Below are 22,386 nucleotides of genomic sequence, written 5' to 3'. Positions count from 1 at the left end.
CTGCATCGAGATCTGAGGAGTTGAGGTTTATATCAATCCTTTAAGCAGTCATTTTTAATAACTTTCTTTGTTCTTGTTCAATGTCACATACAGATCATATTGGAGAGAACAGAGTTACAGAACAATATTTCAGATTTGGTTTAAGCAGAATGCAAAAGAGGAATCTTAGAGTAGTTGCAGAACAGTTGATCTGTAGAAGAAGCTCAGCATTTGCAAAGACTTACAGACAAATGGGAAATATGTGTGGAAAACGTAATTCGTTCAATATCAACTTCTAAATCTCAAGCCACATCTACTAACTTATACTTATTATAGTAGTACTCTTACTACTATAAGTATATGTGCGAATTCTATTAACAAAGAAGGGGTCCGTAATTGGAGCTCCCGATGGGCTATTAATAGATTTTGACATAAAATTAGTATCTTTAACTGCTTATATCCTCTCTTTCCTGAAATTCTACCAACATAGAGCCAAAATTCCAAACGCTCTCAATTTATGAACGAGAATGTTGTGGTTGACTCTATGAAATAGAAAAGTTCTTAAGTTTAAAAGGTCTTTAACAGTGGATCTGTTTCCTATGAAATATTATAAATATCTGGATTTCATATTGAAATGGAAATCCTAAATATATGATATACCTATTGTATCATTTTGCCGTCTTAGTTCCAGCTATTTAAAAATATCAAACCAAGAAGTAGACGTGTTTTTATAAATATACTTTTTTTTATCATTTCATGTTTTCTATTGGAAACCACCTTGAATATACGAGAAACATCATTTAGTGTGTTGGATCAGATAGGTAGAAAATTAACATCCTTACTGCAGGGTCGTATTATAAGAATAAACGAAATGACGGGTTTAAGATATTAAAGAAAGATTTTAAGAATAAAAGGTTAATTGCAGTTATTTATATGAGGCACTTAAGAATATTTTGTGTCGACAATTTTCTTTCCCAATTTTTCTAAACCATCACCACATGAGTTTAAAAAGAGTTAAAGAGTACGTTATGTGATTATCATTACATGTTTTGCTTTATTCCTTACCATTTTCATTCACACCATTTCGCCTAATAAACAAAACTCCGTCCGTCTTGCCCTGCTCAGATATCCTATCTTCGTCATCCAATAGGTTTTCTAAGCTGGTGGCCTTTCTTAAAATGGTAGGTCGGTTGTTACTCTCACGCAGGGCCAGACTCAGGTATTTGTTGCGTAGACGATTAACGATCCCAGGACCGTAATGGAGATCTTCCGAATCCGAAGAGTTGGGGGAATCCAACTCCTTATGGAAGCCGTTTTCGGGAGACATCGGGCAAACGAGATCGGTGCGTGGATGTGGCGGATGATGGGTGCCCCATAACCGTTCCTAGAAATCAAGAAAAAATACTTTAAAATTAATTTAATAGAATTTGACGATTATACCCATATAAGAAACATATGAAAGTATCCCAGTAAAAAATATCTTATTTTAAGAATTAGCCCAGTATTCACTATCAATTTTAAACACTTAATGGATATAGCAATTTTGCTCTGATTCATAAAAAAGAACGAGAAAAGAAGTTTTATTTGGCTATCATCAAGTGAAAGATTCATGGGAGACAAGCTAACGTGGGTACACAAAATTTTGAGAAACAGACAGGGCAGGTCTAATTACTGCTGGCTAAGACCTATACACTGAAGTTAAGCTATCAACAGTAATGTTGGTTACTGTAGATAAATAAATTATTCATTTTAATTATAATGGTTACCACTTACAATGGTCCAAAGTGTCAGATTCCATTTATATCTGTTCTCCATTAAAGCTAATAGAGGAAAGTCTACTACTGAAACTCTCTTAAGACCTATATGGGCTCCGGGAAATAGGGGAGGTCTATAATCCATATCCAATGAATTACAGCAGATCCTCTCAGATCCAAGAGGATCTGCTGTACCTCACTTTATACTGAAAATGCCAATTCTATACTAACTTGACTGAACAGAAATATCAGAAATGAATAGCTAATTAAATAGACAAGAGAAACGAGTAATGATATAACAACATTAGTAGGAATAAACTAAAAACAATAAATATTATAGAAATCAGAACAGGACTTTATGACCGTTAACCGCCGCTTTAAAAACAGCTGCCGTGCCTTTTTTACACTTGATCAATTTGTTAATACTATCAACTGATTTACATGTAATGGTAGAGTAATTCCTCGGGGTTATTTGCAAATAATATTTTATTAGCATCCAATAATATTATTTATTTTCTATTGGGCTGAATCATTAACGATAACCTGGGGGAGTATATTAGAAATATCTTCATAAAATGCGGACATTTTAATTAATTATACTCTCTCAAAACTCTATTGGTTAATAAAATAAGAGTGATTATAAGCATGCATTTTCTAACTGAAACATTTATATCTCTAATCCAGTTATAATTCTCTTTATTTGTAAAAATATCACAAAAAATATCAATATATCAATTTAAAATCTAAATGGGCGTTTTAAATGTAAATCTCCCTTCAAATTCTCACAATATTATTCTTGAAAGCGTTGAAAAATAAATCATTATTCGCTTGTGTCGGTGTATTAAATTGTCATTATTTATATAGTTACTTTCACTTTAATTTAAGTCACGGGCGTATTAACAAGAAAGTAAACCATAATTTACAAAACCATAAAATATAGGTTTGTACAAATCTGCATTTAGTAGTTCTTCATTACTTTTAGGTCATTTAGCTTGTAACATTCCATATGGGATATAACCTACATATAGCCTTATAAAAAAAGTACGTAGTTATACCTAAAATTTGGTCTGTCAAAAAATATAGGTACAGAACGTTCAAATTCAATTGTCGAAACTTTGTGTGATTAATTTGACTTGATCATCTCTTTTGAAAACTTAATATGAAAGATTTTATCAGATTCCAGCATTAAACTAATAGAAACATATCTTATTGGTAGATCTTCGGTAGTTTATTATAATGAAACACAATCAGATATATGATCTATATTAATCTTGCGAGTGGTGACCCACGCAATGAATTTATTATTTTTTCCGATGACACAATAATAATTAAAAAAACTATTTTTAATTATTATTGTTGCAGTTGCAGATTTTGTTCGAACCAATTAAACATGAATTTCGGCTAAAAATCTGCAACTGTATTTATTATCCTTAATTTAGATTTTCCGGATATTAACCAGTTTCTTTCTAGACTGAATGGATTTGAATTGATTCTCAAATTATGTAGGATTTATCTGTCCTATAAATAGAGGAGTAAAACATTCTAGAATGAAATAGAAATATTTAAGACTAAATTACATTCAAAAATAACATAAACCACTACCCACTTTGGTAAATGTGTCTTAAAATTAGTCTGTGTTATATATGGTTAGCCCGCTTATAGTAACTGACGCATAAATATTACTAATATATATTTTTAAATATGTTAATTGTTTTTCGCTGATATTTTAAAGTGTTCTTATCCGAGTTATAATATTTGGAGTTTTTAAAATAAATTAGCATGCGATATTGCCATTACTCGTTTCAAAAAAATACAGACAAATAAAGAAAAAAAACGGTAATGCGATATCCCAGGAAATATAACATGTTACAAACGTTAATATAATATGACCTCTGAAGGTAACAATAATAATAATAATATTGTTATTATTGCAATCACAGCGGTATTATAAAGCCTTGAGAGGTCAATGTGGTTCTAATAGGAAACTAAAACGATTAGCATAAATGAAAAGAAAGCTCAATAGTCACGAAAGGCAAAGCACAAAAAAAATATTTTTTTAGTCATAAATTTTATGAAGAAACCATCTGTTAAACACATTTATAAAAATTGCATTAGTTAATAACGAAAGTATTGACAAAGATGCGTTAAATCTCGAATTAACTAAGTAATCGTTACTTCTCGGTTATCTCGTTTAGCGAAATTGTAGAAAAACAATTGACCAAAAGTATGAGATCATTAGCAGCGTACCCAGTCAAAAAACTACGGTCCAACGGTTTTTAGAGCCAGTCAAAAATGTACGGTCCACTGGTTTTTAGCACAGTAATAAAGCACACATCTGACACCATTGCACGACCAACGTACTGTATACTATTTATTTAATGTGTCAATGATTTTTTAACTGTTTCCGTTCATCTTTTTTTTCATTATAAGCGTTTTGAAAAAGAATTAAGCTGTACTTAACAGCGTTAACTTCCATGTCATTTTTAGTTTTTAAGCATGTATTAATAATAAAAATATGAAATGACATGAGAAACTTGATTACTTGTAAAAAGAGATGTTTCAAAGGTTTTAAACGATTTTATTTCCCAAATACTCAGTAAAGAAATTAGGAAAAAGATTTTGGATTTTAATTTAAATACCCTGTAAATGACCCTGTAGAATTTTGTTTTTAAATGTGCGCAGGTATGTAACACACAGTTGTATGTTGTGAGAAATTGATTGAGAAACTTGCTGTTTGTATTGTTTGAATATTCGATACATTTGAGCGAGATAAAAAAAATAGTAATTCTGGATTTAATTAATATTTTAGGAAAACTGTTAATTTAGAAATATATATTGAAAGTTTTATACTTTTTCCGCTCTACAACAGTTTCAAATTTCATGCACTCTTTTTGGTATCTTTCCAACAGAATTTTTATTGCATAATTTATAAGCATTTATTATTCACTTTAAACTGTTTGTTTCGATATAGAAAAAACCATCATCAGGAATTTTCCTTTAGGGCGGATTTTTTTTGAAATATCAAATATAATAGCTCAAAGAATAATTACTACTGTCGTAGTTTTTCCATAAAAAAACGTGATATGAATACAATTTATAAAAATAATTTTTTTAATATTTTCATTTAATTATTAGGTTCACTAAGTTAACTAGTAATTATTTAAAAGTATTCAATAATGAATCCAAATAAATATTGTGTCTGGTGCACACTAAGGAAAAATTCCTGATGATGGTAATTCCTCGTACATCGAGACTTCGAGATACAAATGAAATGGATACAAAATTTAAAAATAAATAAAAATGCTATAAAATATAAAAAAATTCTACGAAATGTGAACAAATTTGACGCACGTTGTAAAACTGAAAAAAATATGCAACATTCTACTTTAAAATATACAAAATTGTTAAAACAATTGGAAAAAATTAAAATTATAATATATTTTTACATATTATCAAGCCTATTTAACAGTCCTCGAATCTTTTAAACTTGATTTATAACTAATTGAAAGTATGAAATAATTCAAACCATTTTTAAATTCCAAAAATATTTTTGTTTTCAATCTACTTCTGTTTTTAATTAATTTATTTTCTAATAAATTAAATGGAAAAAATAAGATACATAATAAATTTTAATTGTTTATCAATTTACGAATAGCCTTAGTCACTTACGATTAATGTAATCTAATCGTACATGAATAAAGTAAAAATATGTATACCGAAAGTACAATCAACTTTTACTGGATATTTTTTAGTTGTTTTGTTATATTCTGTAAGTGAAATATGATATTCAGATATCCACAAAATATTTGATGAAAGGACTAACAGTAATCATATTTTGAAGTATTTTTATCATTATTTTAATCAAACGAAAATAAACAAAGTTACTATTTGATAATTTCACACAATAGTGCAGACTTCATTTCAAGCACTGAATATGGATTTGTATATTATGGACCTTAATTTTATACCTGCGGAGGATTTCATTATTGTCAAATCAGAAGGATCATTTTAGAAATAGAAACTTTATCTGTCTTTAAATTTCAAAAAGCAGAATAGTGTATTACACTTTTCGTATACTTGTTGTAATGTTTAATTATCTAGGACCAAAGATTTTCAATTTAATACCTAATGAAATAATGTGTTCATTAAAAAAAAATGCAAAAGCAATGCAAAATGTATAAAATGCATAACTTATCTGAATTATTTACTTTTTTATAAAGAAAATCTGGTGTGGTGATGTGGGTATCTATATTTTGTTTATATATAGATTAGGATAGATACTACTATGAGATAACATGAAGCAAATATTAAGGTATTTATGTTATAGGGTTATTTAGTTTCGCTGGTAGCGTGTAGATTAATAAACTATGGGTTTTGGTTTTTATATATTTTTTATGTATGTATTAAATGTTTTTTAAATGTTTAAGCATATATACAGTATCGGACAAAATTAGAGAGACTCGACTACTTACGTCTTTTATGTAAGATAAAAATGATTAAATTCCTCTTTTTGTGCTGAAGGATGTTATGTTTTGAAGTAGTAGTAAAAAGGCACTTAAAAAAAAAAAACATTTCTCAAGATTTATTAGGAAAAATAAAAAAATGCAAAAAATTCTGTGTGACAAAATTAGAGAGACTTATCCTTAAAGTACATTTGTACCCTATACTAATGAAACTAACCTAATACTTTGTCCAGTACCCTTTATTCTGGATCACTTTTTCACATCTATTCGGCATCGATCCAATGAGATTCGAAATTACAACCGGATCCATTGATTTCCAGGCATTCTCGATTTCTTCAAATAATTGAGCACGATTCCCGATGTTTTTAGTGCGAATCTTTTTCTCTATAATCTCCCAAAGATTTTCAATTGGGTTTAAGTCCGGCGATTGCGGTGGCCATTTTAAAACTTGAATTTTGTTAGCCAAAAACCATTCCTTCACAAGTTTGGCCGTATGTTTGGGGTCGTTATCGTGTTGGAACGTGAATCTTAGCGGCATTTCCCATTCGGCGTAAGGCAACATTACATCTTCCAGTATAGTCCGATACATAAATCTATCCATAGTGCCCTCAATTTTGTGGATAGGACCCATTCGATAACCCGAAAAACAACCCCAAACCATTAAATTGCCACCTCCGTGCTTCACAGTACCAGAAACATATTTTGGATCAAGCCTTTTGTTTGCTGGGCGATGTACGAACTGCGCTCCATCACTTCCAAAAATATTATATTTAGACTCGTCACTAAACAAAACCTTATTCCAGTCCTTAGCTGTCCAGTAACGGTGACGTGTTGCAAATAACATTCTAGCAGCTACATTTTTTTTTGATAGATGGGGTTTTTTTGCTGGTCTCCTTCCAGGAAGCCCCGCCTCCACTAATCGCCGCTGCACAGTCCTGGATGAAACCCCAGGCGCCTCCAATTCAGCCAAAATCTGTGTTGAAGATAGACGCGGATTATTCTGACTTAGTCGTTTAATTCTCCTGTGCAGCAGTACTGAGGTTTTTCTCTTGCGGCCACCTCTTTTAAGGTTTGTCACTCTTCCACGGAGCTGATAATTTTTTATTGTTCTGGAAACCATTTGTTTACTGACGTTGAATTGCTCTTTTATTAATTTTTGTGAGCGACCTGAGTTATAGGCTTCTATAATTTTTTCTTTTAGGTCTATGGAATAATGTTTACCACGAGGCATTGCTAATGATATTCTCAAACTAATAAACAGAAATTAAACTAATCGCGACTTCAGCGAAACTAAATACAAAATGAGTCTCTTTAATTCTGTCGCAGTAATTTTTTATCAATGTTAAAAACATTCTTTAAATAAATGTAAACATGAGCTACAAAAATGAATTGTTGATAATATAATTGTAGTCAACTCCGGTATACACTGCTTAACAAATATTAATATTATTTCAAGTACAAAAAATTGGAGTTGGCAAATAGAGAAGTCTCTCTAATTTTGTCCGATACTGTAAGTGTCAACACTTAGGGGCAAAATATTGTAACACTATTTAGTTTATAGAAATTGTAACCCAATTAAACAAAAATAGATATACTTCAAGCAAGTCCTAATTTACAAAATATCATTGTAAAAAAGTTTTTGGAATTAGAAAAAGAATAAACTAACTTTGTAAGCACCCTGTATTTAGAAATATCAATAGTAGAATATCAAATATAGAAATAGCACTTTTTCTAAATTTGACAGGTAAAATACTATTTTTAGGATTGATTTTTTTTTCTGAAAGTTAGTATAAGAGCTTCAGTTACTTATTAAAGCTTAGAATACTGAAAATAGGATCAGGTACGTTTAAGGTTATCCATAACGCAAATTAACTTTTAAGTTTTTCTACCTAAGCAGGAATACACTGCATAAAGGATGTCTGTTCTTATGTTTCATGAAACAAAATAAATGATTCAAGGCTAAACCTGCAACAATTTAGTGTCATATCATTTTTTGGTATATATTAAACATTACGTTATCGACAAACAACTAAAACAAATTCAGCCATATCATGTTTCGTTATTAGAATTGACACATGACACATGGGTCCGGTATCAGATAAACGCATCATACATATGTGAACAAATTAATAATAGAAATGATTTTAAAAGTTTTATTTATTTCACACTATCATGACATTTTGGAGGAGATTATCAAATTATAATTATTGCAGTGGGCGGATTGTTAGCTAAAAAAATACATATTAAGTTTAACAAAAATAACAACTTAGTCAATTATTAAAAATAGTTTTACATATTTTTAAGATTTTCAAGGAAATAACAGCATGTTTTCTGGCAATTATGTTTTTTAAAATAAAAAATATTTGTTCTAAGCAATTCGCTTAATATTTACTTAGAATAGTTTTGACTTTATTTTAATTAAGAAAAAAAATATAAACAAAGATTTCAGAAAACAAAGCCTTACCTGAACCATTGCAACTATTAATACAATCCGTTAAAATCAAAACTATTAGTCTAAAAAAAAATCACTGAAAGTTTTCACTCGGAATCAAACCACGAACGCACATATCAAATTCCATTCACAAAAAAAAAAACAAAATCAACGAGTGAAAAAACTCGAAAATAAAGACAAAACAAACCGATTGTAAAGCGTTAACCCGTCCGTGTGTTCGTAGTACCGAATCCAAGGTTCGGTCGACGATGGAACGACTCGTTTGGTTTCTGGTACTTCGATTTCAGCGGAAAAACGCTTGAATCAAGCTCTCGGGTTCGGGTGACCGCGAACAGGTTTGCTAGGTTGCCAAGCGTTTGTCAAAATCGTAACTTTAAATTCATTCGTTAGACTTTTATGATGCATTTGCAAGTTTCAAATCAATAAATCTATCTTAAATAAAAAAGAACATGATTTTACATTGCATTCGTTGCAGCAAAACTACCTTATTTTATTACTTTTACTCTGATTATAAGAACTATATAATAAACATATACATATGTCGCATGAGGACTGCAACATATGTCTGATAATTTACAGACAAACACAATCTTCAACCTTACAAACAGTTTATTTTATAATCACAAAGTTGCTGTTAATGGACAAAGAATTGCTTGCTTATTTGGATATTATTTATTCTGATAATAATGCGATAATATAGAATTTACCCATTGAGGAAAATTCTGTTTTCCGTTCTATGTGAGATGTTTTGAAACATATCTAAGCTACCATGAAAACTATCCTGTGGTCCATAAGTTGCTGTGTGTTTCTAGAAAGGGGGAGTGTATTGAAAACAATAGGAGTATTTCACAGCAGTCAGCAATCCCTAAGATTCAATCAGCTGAGCTGGATGTTTGATGAGACATGGGTTTATAAGTAGTTCCACTTCCATTCATCTTATTTCCTATGAAATAACCTTGTTAGCGGCTTTTGAAAATGATACCCTAACTAAGAAGATCGTGGCTTCTCAAAGGTGTTTGATTAACTAAACAATGTGATCACTGCATTTTTTAAACAGAATTCCTATTAAAATTGCTAGCCAGAAGTTAAGTAAAATACTTCTCTACTATCCTGAAATGGATTCATTTGTAACCTTATTATTTCAATTCACCACTGGCATTAAAATACGCATTTTTTGATTGTGTTATTTTTATTTTCATTATTATTGCTCGATTAGTTTAATCATTCATTTGGTTTAACATTGTTTTGTATTAACATTCTTGGTATTTGTCACTTAATCTTGGTATTTTTATATATAAGAGCAAGCAGCTGTGCAATTCTTGTAAAACCTTTTAACACAAATTTGTACTTAAATCTTATGATTTGGGAATAGCTTTTGCTTTATTTTTCAGCTTGAATTCAACAAGTAAAGCATACCGATTTTCACTTGGGTTTTCCAGTGTATCATTGATATCCTCAAATTAACACTTATTGCAGACATGGATAAGAAACATAAATTATAGATTCCAGAGGTTTCATTTCATAAAAAAAATATTGTTTTCTCATCATATCTTCTCCAGAAGGGCAGTATTTAGTGACTAGTATTTATCGACTTATTATTTTACAATTGTGATGGCAATAATTAAACCAGTACTATCAAAAAAATAATCTGGCACCATTGCAAGGTGTATCGACATGCAGCTGCCATCAAAGTAATCAGGTTGATGAACGTACAGTGAAAGACTTATAATAGGGAATATTTAAGCTTAAAAATGTTCTTATCTTTGGATTATCTCCCTGCCTAAAATCATTAGAGGGTAAATTTTTAAGATAAACTTTATCATGGTAGAGGAAATGTTATACAAGAGAAAACAATTTTAAGATTAGATTTCAGCAGAAAAATGTGTGAAACGAAGTTAAATATTTTACAATATCCATATTTTTAATGGAACGCCCTTTAATGAATATTTTATTTTATATTCTAAGGGACAGTTAAAATACCTTTAATTTAATATAACATATTCCTATACCTAGTTTAGTAGTAGTAGCCACGTTTTAGAAGTAAATACTTATTTTCATAAAATTTGATAATTTAAAAAAAATTTATTTTGTAAATTACTTAGTTAGCTATGAAAATGTTACAATGTTGACAGTTTCAGTTATAGTATTACTATTAGGTTTTATAATATACTTAATTTTAAAAAAAGGAACATTATTATTAACTACTCAAAGTTTTCATAGGACTATTTATTTTCTATGGACAATGTGCTCAAATAATAGCAAGAACATAAAAACTCGCTGACATAGCTCTTCTTTAGTGTTTACTGGTGTTGCGCACACCCTTTTTTTTACATTACGCCGGAAATAAAAATCAAGGGGTGTCAGATCTGGCGATCTCGCCGGCCAATCCCACGGGCCCATACGCCTAAACGATCTATCATCGAACATGTCGTACAGTTCTCGTGATACACTTACCTCAACAGTGAGGCTGAGCTCTGTCAAATTGAAAACAACAAGTACAAAAGTATTGAAATGGCAGATTTTCTAAAAAATTACTTACAACACTTTCTAAAAAATTAGCAGAATGTACTTATGTTATTTAAAATCTACCAATATATTCATATTATTCTTCATTGGTAACTAGACTTCTTATATTTAGGTTTTTTTAGAGCCACAATTAACAAAATTATTTTCTAACCTTACAAACTATCGCCGATTCATTGATGGTAAATCTGGATAGATTTTGTTAAATTTTCTACATGTTCTTGATATTTGATCACATTGTCCATGAAAAATAAATATCCTCATCAAAACCTCCCTCCCCATCTGTTCTAACGCTTAGTTAAATACTTAATATATAAATATAGTTATCTGGCAAGAATAATAATTTAAAAAGCAAAAAATAATGGAAATGGATCAAATACGGTTAAGTAGAAAATAAAAAAATAAGAAAAAATTCAGGAATTAAGCAAATGAATGCATAATATCTAAATAATAAATAAAATGTTAGTAATCTTCATCCTTTGAGGAAAATTATTTATAAATGTTTTTCAGAAATTAGAAAACAAAATTATATTGCCATTTTGCAGGCCCTCACTACTATAAACACAAAATAATTCGTGCAAAGATCAAGAGTAGGATCATCTTAATGTGTAACCGATTAAAAATTTATTTTAAGATCAAAGACTTCAATGACTTATAATATTATTATTTATTAATTAACATAACATATGGTAATAATAACCTATTTTCAATGTTTTTACATTACATGATTATAAAACCGAGGAACCAGTGAAATAAATAAAATATATTTATATAAAATATAGTCAGATCCATGGAGATGGAATAAATGATCTGTTCAACACTCTAGTTATATACTTTTTAACTCTTAGCAACTTGCTTAAGTATTATACTTGCTAATAATGCTATATGAAGTTGCTAATGAATTTTTTCTCTTTATCTTGTCTTCAATGTCTAAAAAAAATTAGTAAGAATGATTTTGAGAGGAAAAAGCAACATTGGCCATACTAACACTAGCCAAATAATTTTTTTTCCCATTATTTTGATGTGTTGGTGACTTCCTTGTTTTTTAATTATTTTCAAGTAAATGTCCTTTACCTAAATTATCCTTTATTTAAACATTTAGTTTAAGATCCCATAATTATTGTAATAATTATGCTTTTTGGACCCGAATCCTGGTTTAGTAACAAAAGTTCATGTATGAAATGTAGTAATTGCATTATTTTAGCCATGACAATGGTCGTGAATAATATTACAACACCGCCAATCATAACTATAAATTAATAATCGCTAAACGTGAAATATCAATAACAAGTTCATATCCGATTTAATAGGTTATCAAAGGCTTTATTTTCTTAGCAGTGAACTTATTGCTATAAAATAAATCAGTTTATTACTGATAAATTTAGTTTTTAAGGATAATTTTAAGGTAATTAGTACTAAAGTCTTTCTATGTAGCCCACGTCACGATCTTGAATCCTGTATATAAAGTTCCCATTTAAACAGTAATATAAAAAAACATTCAAATCCTCAAAATAATGTGCAAACAAACTTACTTCTCCTTATCCCTCCTCCCCACCACCCTAACTAAATTATATTAAAAGGCAAAGCCCTACTTATGATAACTTATCTTAAAGCTGTTAAAAAATTTGATACTTTTTGATCATACCCTACAACAGTTTTAATCATAATAAAGATTAAAAGTTATTTATTACTTATTATTCAATGATTAATTTGGGTGGCTGAGATGAAAACCTAACAATGGAAAATGGGTTAGTTAATAACATCATTTTGCCATTCCCTCCACTTTATATAATTTTTTTTTCAATTTATATCATAGCTTTAGATATTACTATATTATATATAGTATTAGTCATTTTATATGTATGGTGTAATTTTGTTGCCCTCAATGCCAAGAATGTCATTCGCCATACCAAATGATCAGTTTAATATTAATAACAAAATATACATGCTTGATGAGCTGTTTTTTTTCCGGTTATAGAGAGATAATATGTAATACCTTATCCTCATATTTTAATGACTTTTGCAAATTGACTTTCAATTAGCAATGATGTTGGAAAAACTATTTTTAGGCTGAAATATGATTGGTTTGATGATTTCATTACATATTAGCACTATTGGTTATCTCCACAAATTTGTTAATCCATAATGATATTAATATATCCTCGAAGTATGATAATAAGCAAATCATCTTCTTTTTTCTTATATAGTTTATATAGTTTTTTTTACAGTTATCTTCATTTTAAAGTCTTGTTTAATAGAGGGATGATAATAATAATAATATTAAGATCCAGTGGATACACTCCCATAAACCTAATGCTTAAAACCTTAGGTGGTTTTCTTTAAAATAAAAGTTCTACTTTTCAGTGGTTCCCTTTCAATGAAAATGATCTTAAAGCTGAATAATTTAATTTTAAACTCTGGACTGAAAAAAGCTTAATTTATTTTACTCTACATTTTAAACAAAAATCTTGTTTAATATTCAATTAATGTTTTGAATTATTGGTGTGAAAATGTCATTATAATTTATTTAGCTATATAATTTGTGGAGTGTAAATTATGCTAAAACCTTAAACTCTAGTTTATTGTCAACAATTCTTCTATAAAATGTGGTAATTGCACTATTTTAGCCGTGACAATGATACCTATACATTAATAATTGCTGAACGTGGAAATTATCTAAAGGCTTTATTTTCTTAGCAATTAACTTTTGTTATTTTATATTTTACCTACTAATAAATAAAATAATCAGTTTAATACTTATAAATTTAGTTTTTAAGGATAGTTTTAAGTTAATTAAATAGTACTGAAATATTTGAAAAGTTTTTTATTTAGCCCTTGTCAATGTTGAACTTTGTACACAAATTTACAATTGAAACAGTAGTCTAAAAAAAACATTAAAAATTAAACTACTTTTTGATCATACCCTACAATAGTTTTGATTGTAATAAAGATTAAAAGTATTTTATTACTTATTATTCAATGATTAATTTGGGCGACTGCAGTGAAAACCTCTGAAAAGGGAAAATGGGTTAGTAGTTAATAACATCATTTTGTGATTCTCTCTATTTTATAGAATTTTTTTAAAATTTAAATTATCTGATTTTTATCTGATTTTGCTGAAAAAAGAAAAAAATACGTTTTTTCTAAATTACATTCCTTTGCAAAGAAGTAAAATAAAAACCTAATTATTATTATGGTAACACATTTATTCTTAATTTTCTTAACACTACAAAACGGAAATATGAATTGCAATTTAATTTTGTGGATTAATCTGGTTTTTCTTGATTTACTTGACTTTGAGGTCGATTTTAAAAGGGATTTAGCAGGTTTCACTTAAATCTAAGGTAATATCTGGCGAAATGAAATAGGAATCCCTGATTAACTCAGTTTTCTTAAAAAGTGGATTTATCTGGTTTTACTTCATTACTCCTCATTTTATACATCATGGTGTAATTTTTCACCATAAAAAATGATAACAAAATATACATGCTTTATGAGCTGTTTTTTTCCAGTCAGTGGAGAGAGATAAAATGTAGTAATTCCAATATTTTATTGATTTTTGGAAATTAACTTTCATCAGCAATGATGTTACAAAAACGTTCAATAAATAAATACAATTTTAGCCTGTAATATTTCTGATTAATAATTTATATACTTATATTATCTGCAATAATGATTTCCTCCGCAAATGTTTTAACCCATAATGATACTAATAGATCCATCCTCTGAGTAGGATAGCAATTATCTTTTCTTTTCTTATATAGAATTATTTGTTTTTCTCAATTACCGCCATCCTAGAGGTCTTTTATTTATTGGACTGAATTGAACCATCATTGGGGAAGTAACAATTAACTTTTGAGTTAATGGGCCTTTATTTAGAATGTCATATTAACATGGTTTATATTGAGGTCAATCCAACCCAGTTTTTTTAGGGATGAGAATAATATTAACATGCAGTGGATATGCTCCACAAACCTAATGTTTATTACCTTAGATGGGTTTCTGTAAAATAAAAGTTATGCTTTTCAGTGGTTTTCTTTCCATAAAAACTATCTTTAAGTTTGTGAAAATTATCTTTGAATTGTGATTTGAATCTTTTCAACATCATAAATGATTACATGCATTCAACACAACCAACAAAAAAAAACCTACAAAATAGATTTTATATATTTAAGGAGTTTTTAAGATACAGACTTTGGATTCAGCAATTAGGTACATGAATATTTTAAATGTACTATTTTAGGTCTTGATTTAGATAAAATTTATATTATTAGCATCAAAAAAATAAATGAAAAAGGGTTTCTCTTTGTGTGACTTTTTGAAACATGCATTCATTACATTCATTCATACCTTTCTAACTGACAATGTTATGTGATATTAGCTGCATCATTTTTGAATTCTTACATGGCTTTATCAGCTGTCCCTCTCTTATTTGCAGATGACTTCAAAATTGGTAAGGAAATCTTCTGTGAAGATCACAACATAATACTTCATAATGACTTAAATATGATGAATAGGTTTAAGAATAATAAAATGTCAGTAATATAAAACAAGTGTTTTTCCCTTACTTTTACACATCTTCTGAATACAATTAGTTATTCTTACTGTATTGACAATATTTAAGTTACAATTAAGGATAACTGTTAGGAACTTGGAGTCACACTCCATTCTCATTTAAAGTTAGATATACACCATTCCCATGTAATTTACAATGCTTTAAGGGGTTCTAGGTTTCATTATCCAGAATACTAAAAAATGTTTAAACAAATTTCCATTCTTATAAAACTTAAATACATTTGTAAGACCACCGTTATGGTCCCACAAATTGAATGTTTTAGTAAACAAAAAATGGTAAATATTATGTTGGTCAGCTTTGACATTCCGCTGCCCTAGTATTACAAGGGTGTATGTAACAAATTTGGAAATTTTTAGATTTTGGGATAACACAGTTCTATGTGTAATAAGGTATACATAGAACCTTTTAAAACTAAAATTAAGCAAACAGACATCTCAGAATCATAAAAAAACCAAAGGTGTATGTCCTAAAAATTTCAAAATTCAGTAACTATGTTGAACATACACCCTTGTAAGTCTAAATTTTTGGTGTTATTCGTCTGATTATTATTATTTTTTTAACATCAAAAATGAATAGCAGTAATGAAGGAACTGATATTTGTGATGATTATGATTCTGACAAAGATGCAGAATATAAACCACCTCAAAAGAAGTCTAAAAAACACATAAGGTAGGTCTAAGACAAGTTTTTTTTATAGTTCCAAGAATAGGTATTCGAATATTTTTAGCATTACAATACAAGGCAAGAAAATTGATATTCCTTGTCAACCGGAGACTTCGGACTCAGAGCCTGAGTTTAATGAGGGTTTAAACAATAAAAGCATTGACAAGAAAGAGAAAATTTCCAGGTAACTTTTTGCTCTTACCTGTTATTTTTAAGGCCATGGTATCATCATTATTAAATTTGTAAATAACTTTACAGTGCAGTAGATCGGCAGTTATTCCCAACCCAACTTAACCCTGAGGCACATTTTACAGACTATTCCCAGGACCGCTCCCTAGAACATCCTGACGAAGTTTCCATAGAACCTCCCATATAAATCTCCTTAGAAACCCCGAGGGAGTAGTGGATCTAGTGGATGATCCCCTAGATCGGCCCAATAATCACGTAGTTGAAAGCCCCGTACAACACCTTGTTGAAAATGAAGATATAGAGCCCGATATAGTGGTGCAAAAAACTAAAAAAAAGCTCTCACGTAAAAGAACTAGGAACTTCTAGAAATCCTGGGCACAAAATATTCGAAAAGAAAAATATGATAGGGGACTGGAATACGTGTCCTCAAGAAAAAGCTTCGTCCTGCTAGAAAACTTGTAACAAAAAAATATTGTTTGAATAGATGTTACTTTAAGTGTGCTACAAAAATAGGTGAAGACGATAGAAAAGAAATTTTTTCAAACTATTATAAGCTAGATGCCAACGAAAAGAGAATGTTTATATTAAATACGACGACCAAGTATACAGTTGAAAGAAGAAGAAAGGGAAAAAATTCGGAAAATTCAAGAAAAAATAATATTTATGGCTATTATTTTATTTTAAATAATAATAGAATACAGGTCTGCAAAGATTTTTACTGTGGAACACTGGGTATGAGCCAAAAACCCATATATACCGTCCATAATCATGCAACGAGTTCCCACACACTCAATAAAAGTACACAGGGACAACATAAAAAGAAGTGTATTCCTGAAGAGTCGATAAATCTGGTAAAAAAACATATTAAAATGTTTCCAGTAATGGAGAGTTATTATTGCCGGGCAGAAACCAAAAGAAAATACCTAGAAGATATACGAAGAATATGTAGCAGGAAAAGGTCTAATTCCCGTGAAATTTCACAAATATCGTGACCTTTTCTGTACCGAGTTTAATTAGTCTTTTAATAAACCAATAAAAGATTTATGTGATCTGTGTGCCGAAGTTGAATTAAAGAAAAAAGAAAATAGGTTAACTGACGAAAAGAGAGAAGAATTTGAGAAGCATATTAATGAAAAAAATCTTATAAGAGAGGAGAAAAAAAAAGACAAAGAAAGTGACCATACCAATTTTAAATTTTGACTTAGAAAATATTTTAACTTGCCCAAAGGGTGGCGTAAAAAACTTCTTTTATAAGTCCAAACTTAACTTTTACAACTTGACTGCACATTTTTCAGTGGACCAAAAAGTTTATTGTGCAGTTTGGTCGGAAGCTATTAGAAGAATTAATTTTGTGGAACGATAGCTGCGTCCCACAAAATCGTAATAGCTTGATGAGTTATGCTATTGCTGATCTTTTACAAGTCAGCTCGAGTTTAAAGAAGATTACAATGAAATTTTCCGTACCAGGTCACTCGTGCATCCAGGAAGTCAATTCGGTTCATAGCTCAATTGAGCGCACTTTACCTAAATCTGAATATTCATCTCCTATTTTTTTAATTAGGATACTTCTTAAAGTTAATTCCAGAAAACCATATACCATTCTTCAAATAAGGGACAAGATTTTATTGATTTTAATCACTATTCCGCTAAATTGAATTATAAATCTGTTCCATTTTTAAAAGTGGTTGGTTTAGAATTTAACAAACAACCGTTTTCTCAAATTAACTATCGGGTCTCCTTTTCTGATGCTGAATATAAATCTTTAAGTTTAAGATTAAGAAATGGTTGTCGCCGTCAATGCCATGTTACCGCAGAAAGTCTTAGTGAAGATATATTTCCCGAAACACTGAGAAAGAATGATTCTGTAGTAACACTTGCACAAAACAAAGTACATGCTGCAAAATCTATGTTTAACTGGATGCCAAAAAATGACATAGCTTATTATGAGACCATTTTTAGTAGAGTAAGCACAAACAAAAAATAAAATATTAGGTATAAGTTTTTGATATGTTTAATGCTTTTTCATTTCTTTTGAGTTTTAGTGCATTCTTTTAAACCTTAAGAATTCGAGTTAATTTCATTTAAGTTGAAGGTACAAAGTTCTATGTTATCAATATCTAATTTTTTTTAAATTTCGTAATAATTACGGAGTCCTATTTTTTTGTTTAAATAAATAAAACCAATAAAAAACCAAAAATCTGCAGACTTTTTATTCCATATACCTTTTAGCTATAAGAATCACAAATTAAAAGATCTTAAAAGGCACTCAAATGTAAGTATGTAGTTTAAAATGCTTTTTTTTAATATTGATTTTCTTAAAATTGGTAATTTGTAACATAAGACTATGTTATACTAGGGCAGAGATTCAATAACTGTCCAGTCAGAGACTAACTTTGGGTTTAATATTATTTGTGTTAAGAGTCAATCACATGAAAACTGTACCTTCCTGGATCTGATATACTTTCATATTCCAAAATTATATCTGATTCTGAGGAAATATGATTGTTTTACTGTATAACAATAATAAGCTTTATTGTGCACTTTTTTACCGTATCTTACATGGTTGTAATAAGATATTAAATAGCATAGACCTTAATGCTTAATGTTTTTTTTTATTTATAATTATTTAGTGTGCTTTTGCTTTCTTTACATACCTTGGCAGGTGTGTAAAGTCTATTAAGTAAATAAACAAATAAATAAATATATAAATAAACATTTCAATTTAAATAAGAAAATGTGGTCCAACCTAATCAGAAGATTGCAAAAATCAGTTGGATTATGAATAGGTTAACATTTTTTGTTAAAATTCATTAAGTTTTATAGCTGCAACTTTCCATTTTTAAGCTAAACATGATGTAAATTTGAGGAATTATGGCCATATGGTGTTTGTTTACATATTTAATGTAAATTTTGCCAAGAGTTATTATTTGTGTAGAGACATAGTATTAGGTTCATGAATCTTCTATTTAATACATTAAATTGTGTCAAACATAATGTAATCTTAAAATTATATATGAATATGCATTGCTTACCTCATCATGAATCTCCTCAGTTCTCTCCTTCTGTGTTTTGAGTCTAGCTATAAGATCCTTCTTCCATTGAGGCACATTATCCTTTTTAGAACTTGAGCTGCTAACAATTTTTTCAGAAATCGTAGCCATTTTGTATATGCTCCGCTTTCGAGATTTTAAGAAATGCTCAGCCCTTCTTAATTTAAAAGCAATGTGATGTTTTTACCAAATTGGCTAGACACATATTTCTGAATGTGATGTATGTACTAGTAGGAATCTATGAGAGAATTAAAAAAAGCCTTGACAATTGTAATCAGCTGGATTACCTTTTATCAGTTTTATCATAATATTGTCAATAGAGGATAAGGTCTATTTTTATAACTTATCAATAAACAAGAACTTCTGTGAGATAATATGACACAACACACACATTCCTTTCCAATAATTTTATTTTCCTCTTGGGCAAAACACTCAACTATTAAAAGCTTTCTCTGTTATACATTTTGTTCTAGTCAACACAGAACTGTTTTCACTCTCCACTACACAGAAATCTAAAATAAATTAAAGTACCTAGTAATACATAATACTTTAATAAATGCAATAGACAAATTAAAAAAATCTATCTTGTGTGATATTTATCCTAATAAATTAACATTAAATGAATGGATAGGACCGTACTGTAGTGTTATGAATGAAATGAAATGTTGAGCCTAAGCCTAAAATCTTTTTCCTAAATTAAATATGTAATTATGTTTAATATTAAGTTGTATGTAGTATGTAATGTTGTAATTGTTGTATTATTGATAGTTTGATAGGGATGACAGTTTTAATATTGTCAAAAATAGGGAGGAGTCGATACCGATTATTCCGATTACTCATGAAATTTGGATGCACACGATCGTCCGCAGAGGGCGCTAAAGCTAATCTTATGCTAAGGTTACAAGATCATAAGAGGGTATTTAAAGAGTGTTCATTAATAATTATGGTGTTGATAATAATGGGTGTGAATCCTCGGTTAATTTTAAACAGAAAACTTTATACCAATAAATTTCATAAACCTATTAGCTTTTGAGCTACAGGGTGTTAAAAATTTTAGAAAAAACTGAGTTTTTTATAATAATTTTTTATTACTCTTAGATAATATATTTACTAAATTTTGTAAACACCTTTTCATTATTAGGAACCATTTTTTGACGTAAAATATTTTAAAAATTTTTATCAACGGTTTGAACTGAATATTTTCTAAGAAAAAAAGTGCTTCAAACTTTTTATAGACCTAAACTATTTTTGAAATTCCAATTTATCTTAGACCAAATTTGGTTCTTAGACTTACTTTCGTACAACAAACTGTTTTGGCGTAAAAAAATAAAAACCAAAAGTATTTTTTCTCCAGTTCATTGTGACTGTTTCTAATATTTTGTTGCAATTTAGTTGGCACCCACTGTGAGTAGAAACACATTTTTTTTTGGGACAAAAATAATTTTATAAATTTTACCAGTGATGTTCAATGTATAGTAGCTGCAAATATTTTACTAAAATGCGCTGTATAGAGGAATGAGTAAGAATAACATTTCAAAAGCTTACAAAAAACATTTTTCGTGATATGTCTTGTTTATGATATGTGAATAATTTTAATAAGTTGCTTGAATATTGCTCCAAAGTTTCACAATCCGGTTCCAAACTTAATTTAACTTAATCGTGACCCTTTTCTTCATCTCTTCTAATAACATCAAGTTGATTTTTATTTAGGAATTGATAAACGTAAAGGATCATCTTGTGCCAAATTAATGTTCCAGAGAGTTATCTATCTATTCAACACCTGAAGGTACTTACAGGACAGCTTATGGTCAAAAATATCCAAATCATGTTGCAATGTTAAAGTATTACATGTTTTTAATTTTAAAGTAAAGGGAGAACTACTGCATAAGTAACACAAAAAAGTCCTTGCACTCTTTGATTGATATAAGGAACTCTTATATTCATTAATTCCATCAAATATTAGTATTATATCTAATATTATTACAGATTTAGCAAATCAATAACACAGGGTGATTTAACCTTCTTTAAATAAATATTTAAAAGTTAAAACTAGTAAACATTCGAATATAAGGTATTTAGTAGGGATAGACTTCATTTTCTTTCAAATATAAATACCGAAAAAACTTTTTCTGGACCTTTCTTAATATAATATACATGGCAATTCAAGACGTGCTCTTACTATAGAGATATAAATATTATACATAATATATATTATATATTATACACAAGATAATATACATTATACACAAGATATAGATAAAAAGATTGACATATTTAATAGGAATATATTATTATTAATAAATAAACATGCTCGTTTACGCCGTGGATTACAAATAATATTAAATTTCTTATGAAAGAAAGAGATAAGGCTCATCGTAGATATTTGAAATAAAAAACTGAAGCACACCTCCAGTACTATAGGCAATTAAGGAATTTCACTAAGCATGCTGTTGCGAGGGAAAAAATCACCTATTTCAACACAATGTCCCAAAAGGATGGAAGAGAATTTTGGAATGCTGCAAGAAAATTAAACCTTGGCTGTAAGAGGAATTCTGGCTTACCAGACAAGTTTTTAAAAACTGCTCTTAGGAACTATTTTTCAGGTTTAAATACTACAGCGGATACAACTTCAAATGAAAAGCTTAATTTTTATAAAGCTAATAGGCATTTTAACACAAGGTCTTCCCTAAATTTTACACAATTGGATGAGCGAACATTAATTAAAATCATTAAAACA

General features: G+C 29.2%; 1 protein-coding gene across 3 annotated transcripts in view; it reads right to left on the bottom strand.

Annotated features, from left to right (window-relative positions):
- The window catches only part of LOC126741008 (uncharacterized), a 51,624-nt gene extending 31,276 nt beyond the window's left edge, over positions 1 to 20,348 (bottom strand). The window contains exons 1-2 of one of the 3 annotated variants that reach the window (XM_050447250.1): positions 19,632 to 20,348; positions 1,045 to 1,363 (exon numbers count right to left, since the gene is read on the bottom strand). In XM_050447250.1, coding sequence (XP_050303207.1) covers positions 1,045 to 1,363; positions 19,632 to 19,760 — 448 coding nt within the window. In that variant the 5' untranslated portion in view covers positions 19,761 to 20,348. Of the gene's footprint in view, positions 1 to 1,044; positions 1,364 to 8,660; positions 8,928 to 19,631 lie in introns of those variants that run through there. The other 2 variants (XM_050447252.1, XM_050447253.1) reach the window with 2 other exon arrangements.
- Positions 20,349 to 22,386: the final 2,038 nt, after the last annotated feature.

This window comes from Anthonomus grandis, chromosome 10, assembly GCF_022605725.1.
Source record: "Anthonomus grandis grandis chromosome 10, icAntGran1.3, whole genome shotgun sequence".
Lineage (NCBI taxonomy): Eukaryota > Metazoa > Arthropoda > Insecta > Coleoptera > Curculionidae > Anthonomus > Anthonomus grandis.
This window is presented reverse-complemented; position numbering and strand designations above follow the sequence as displayed.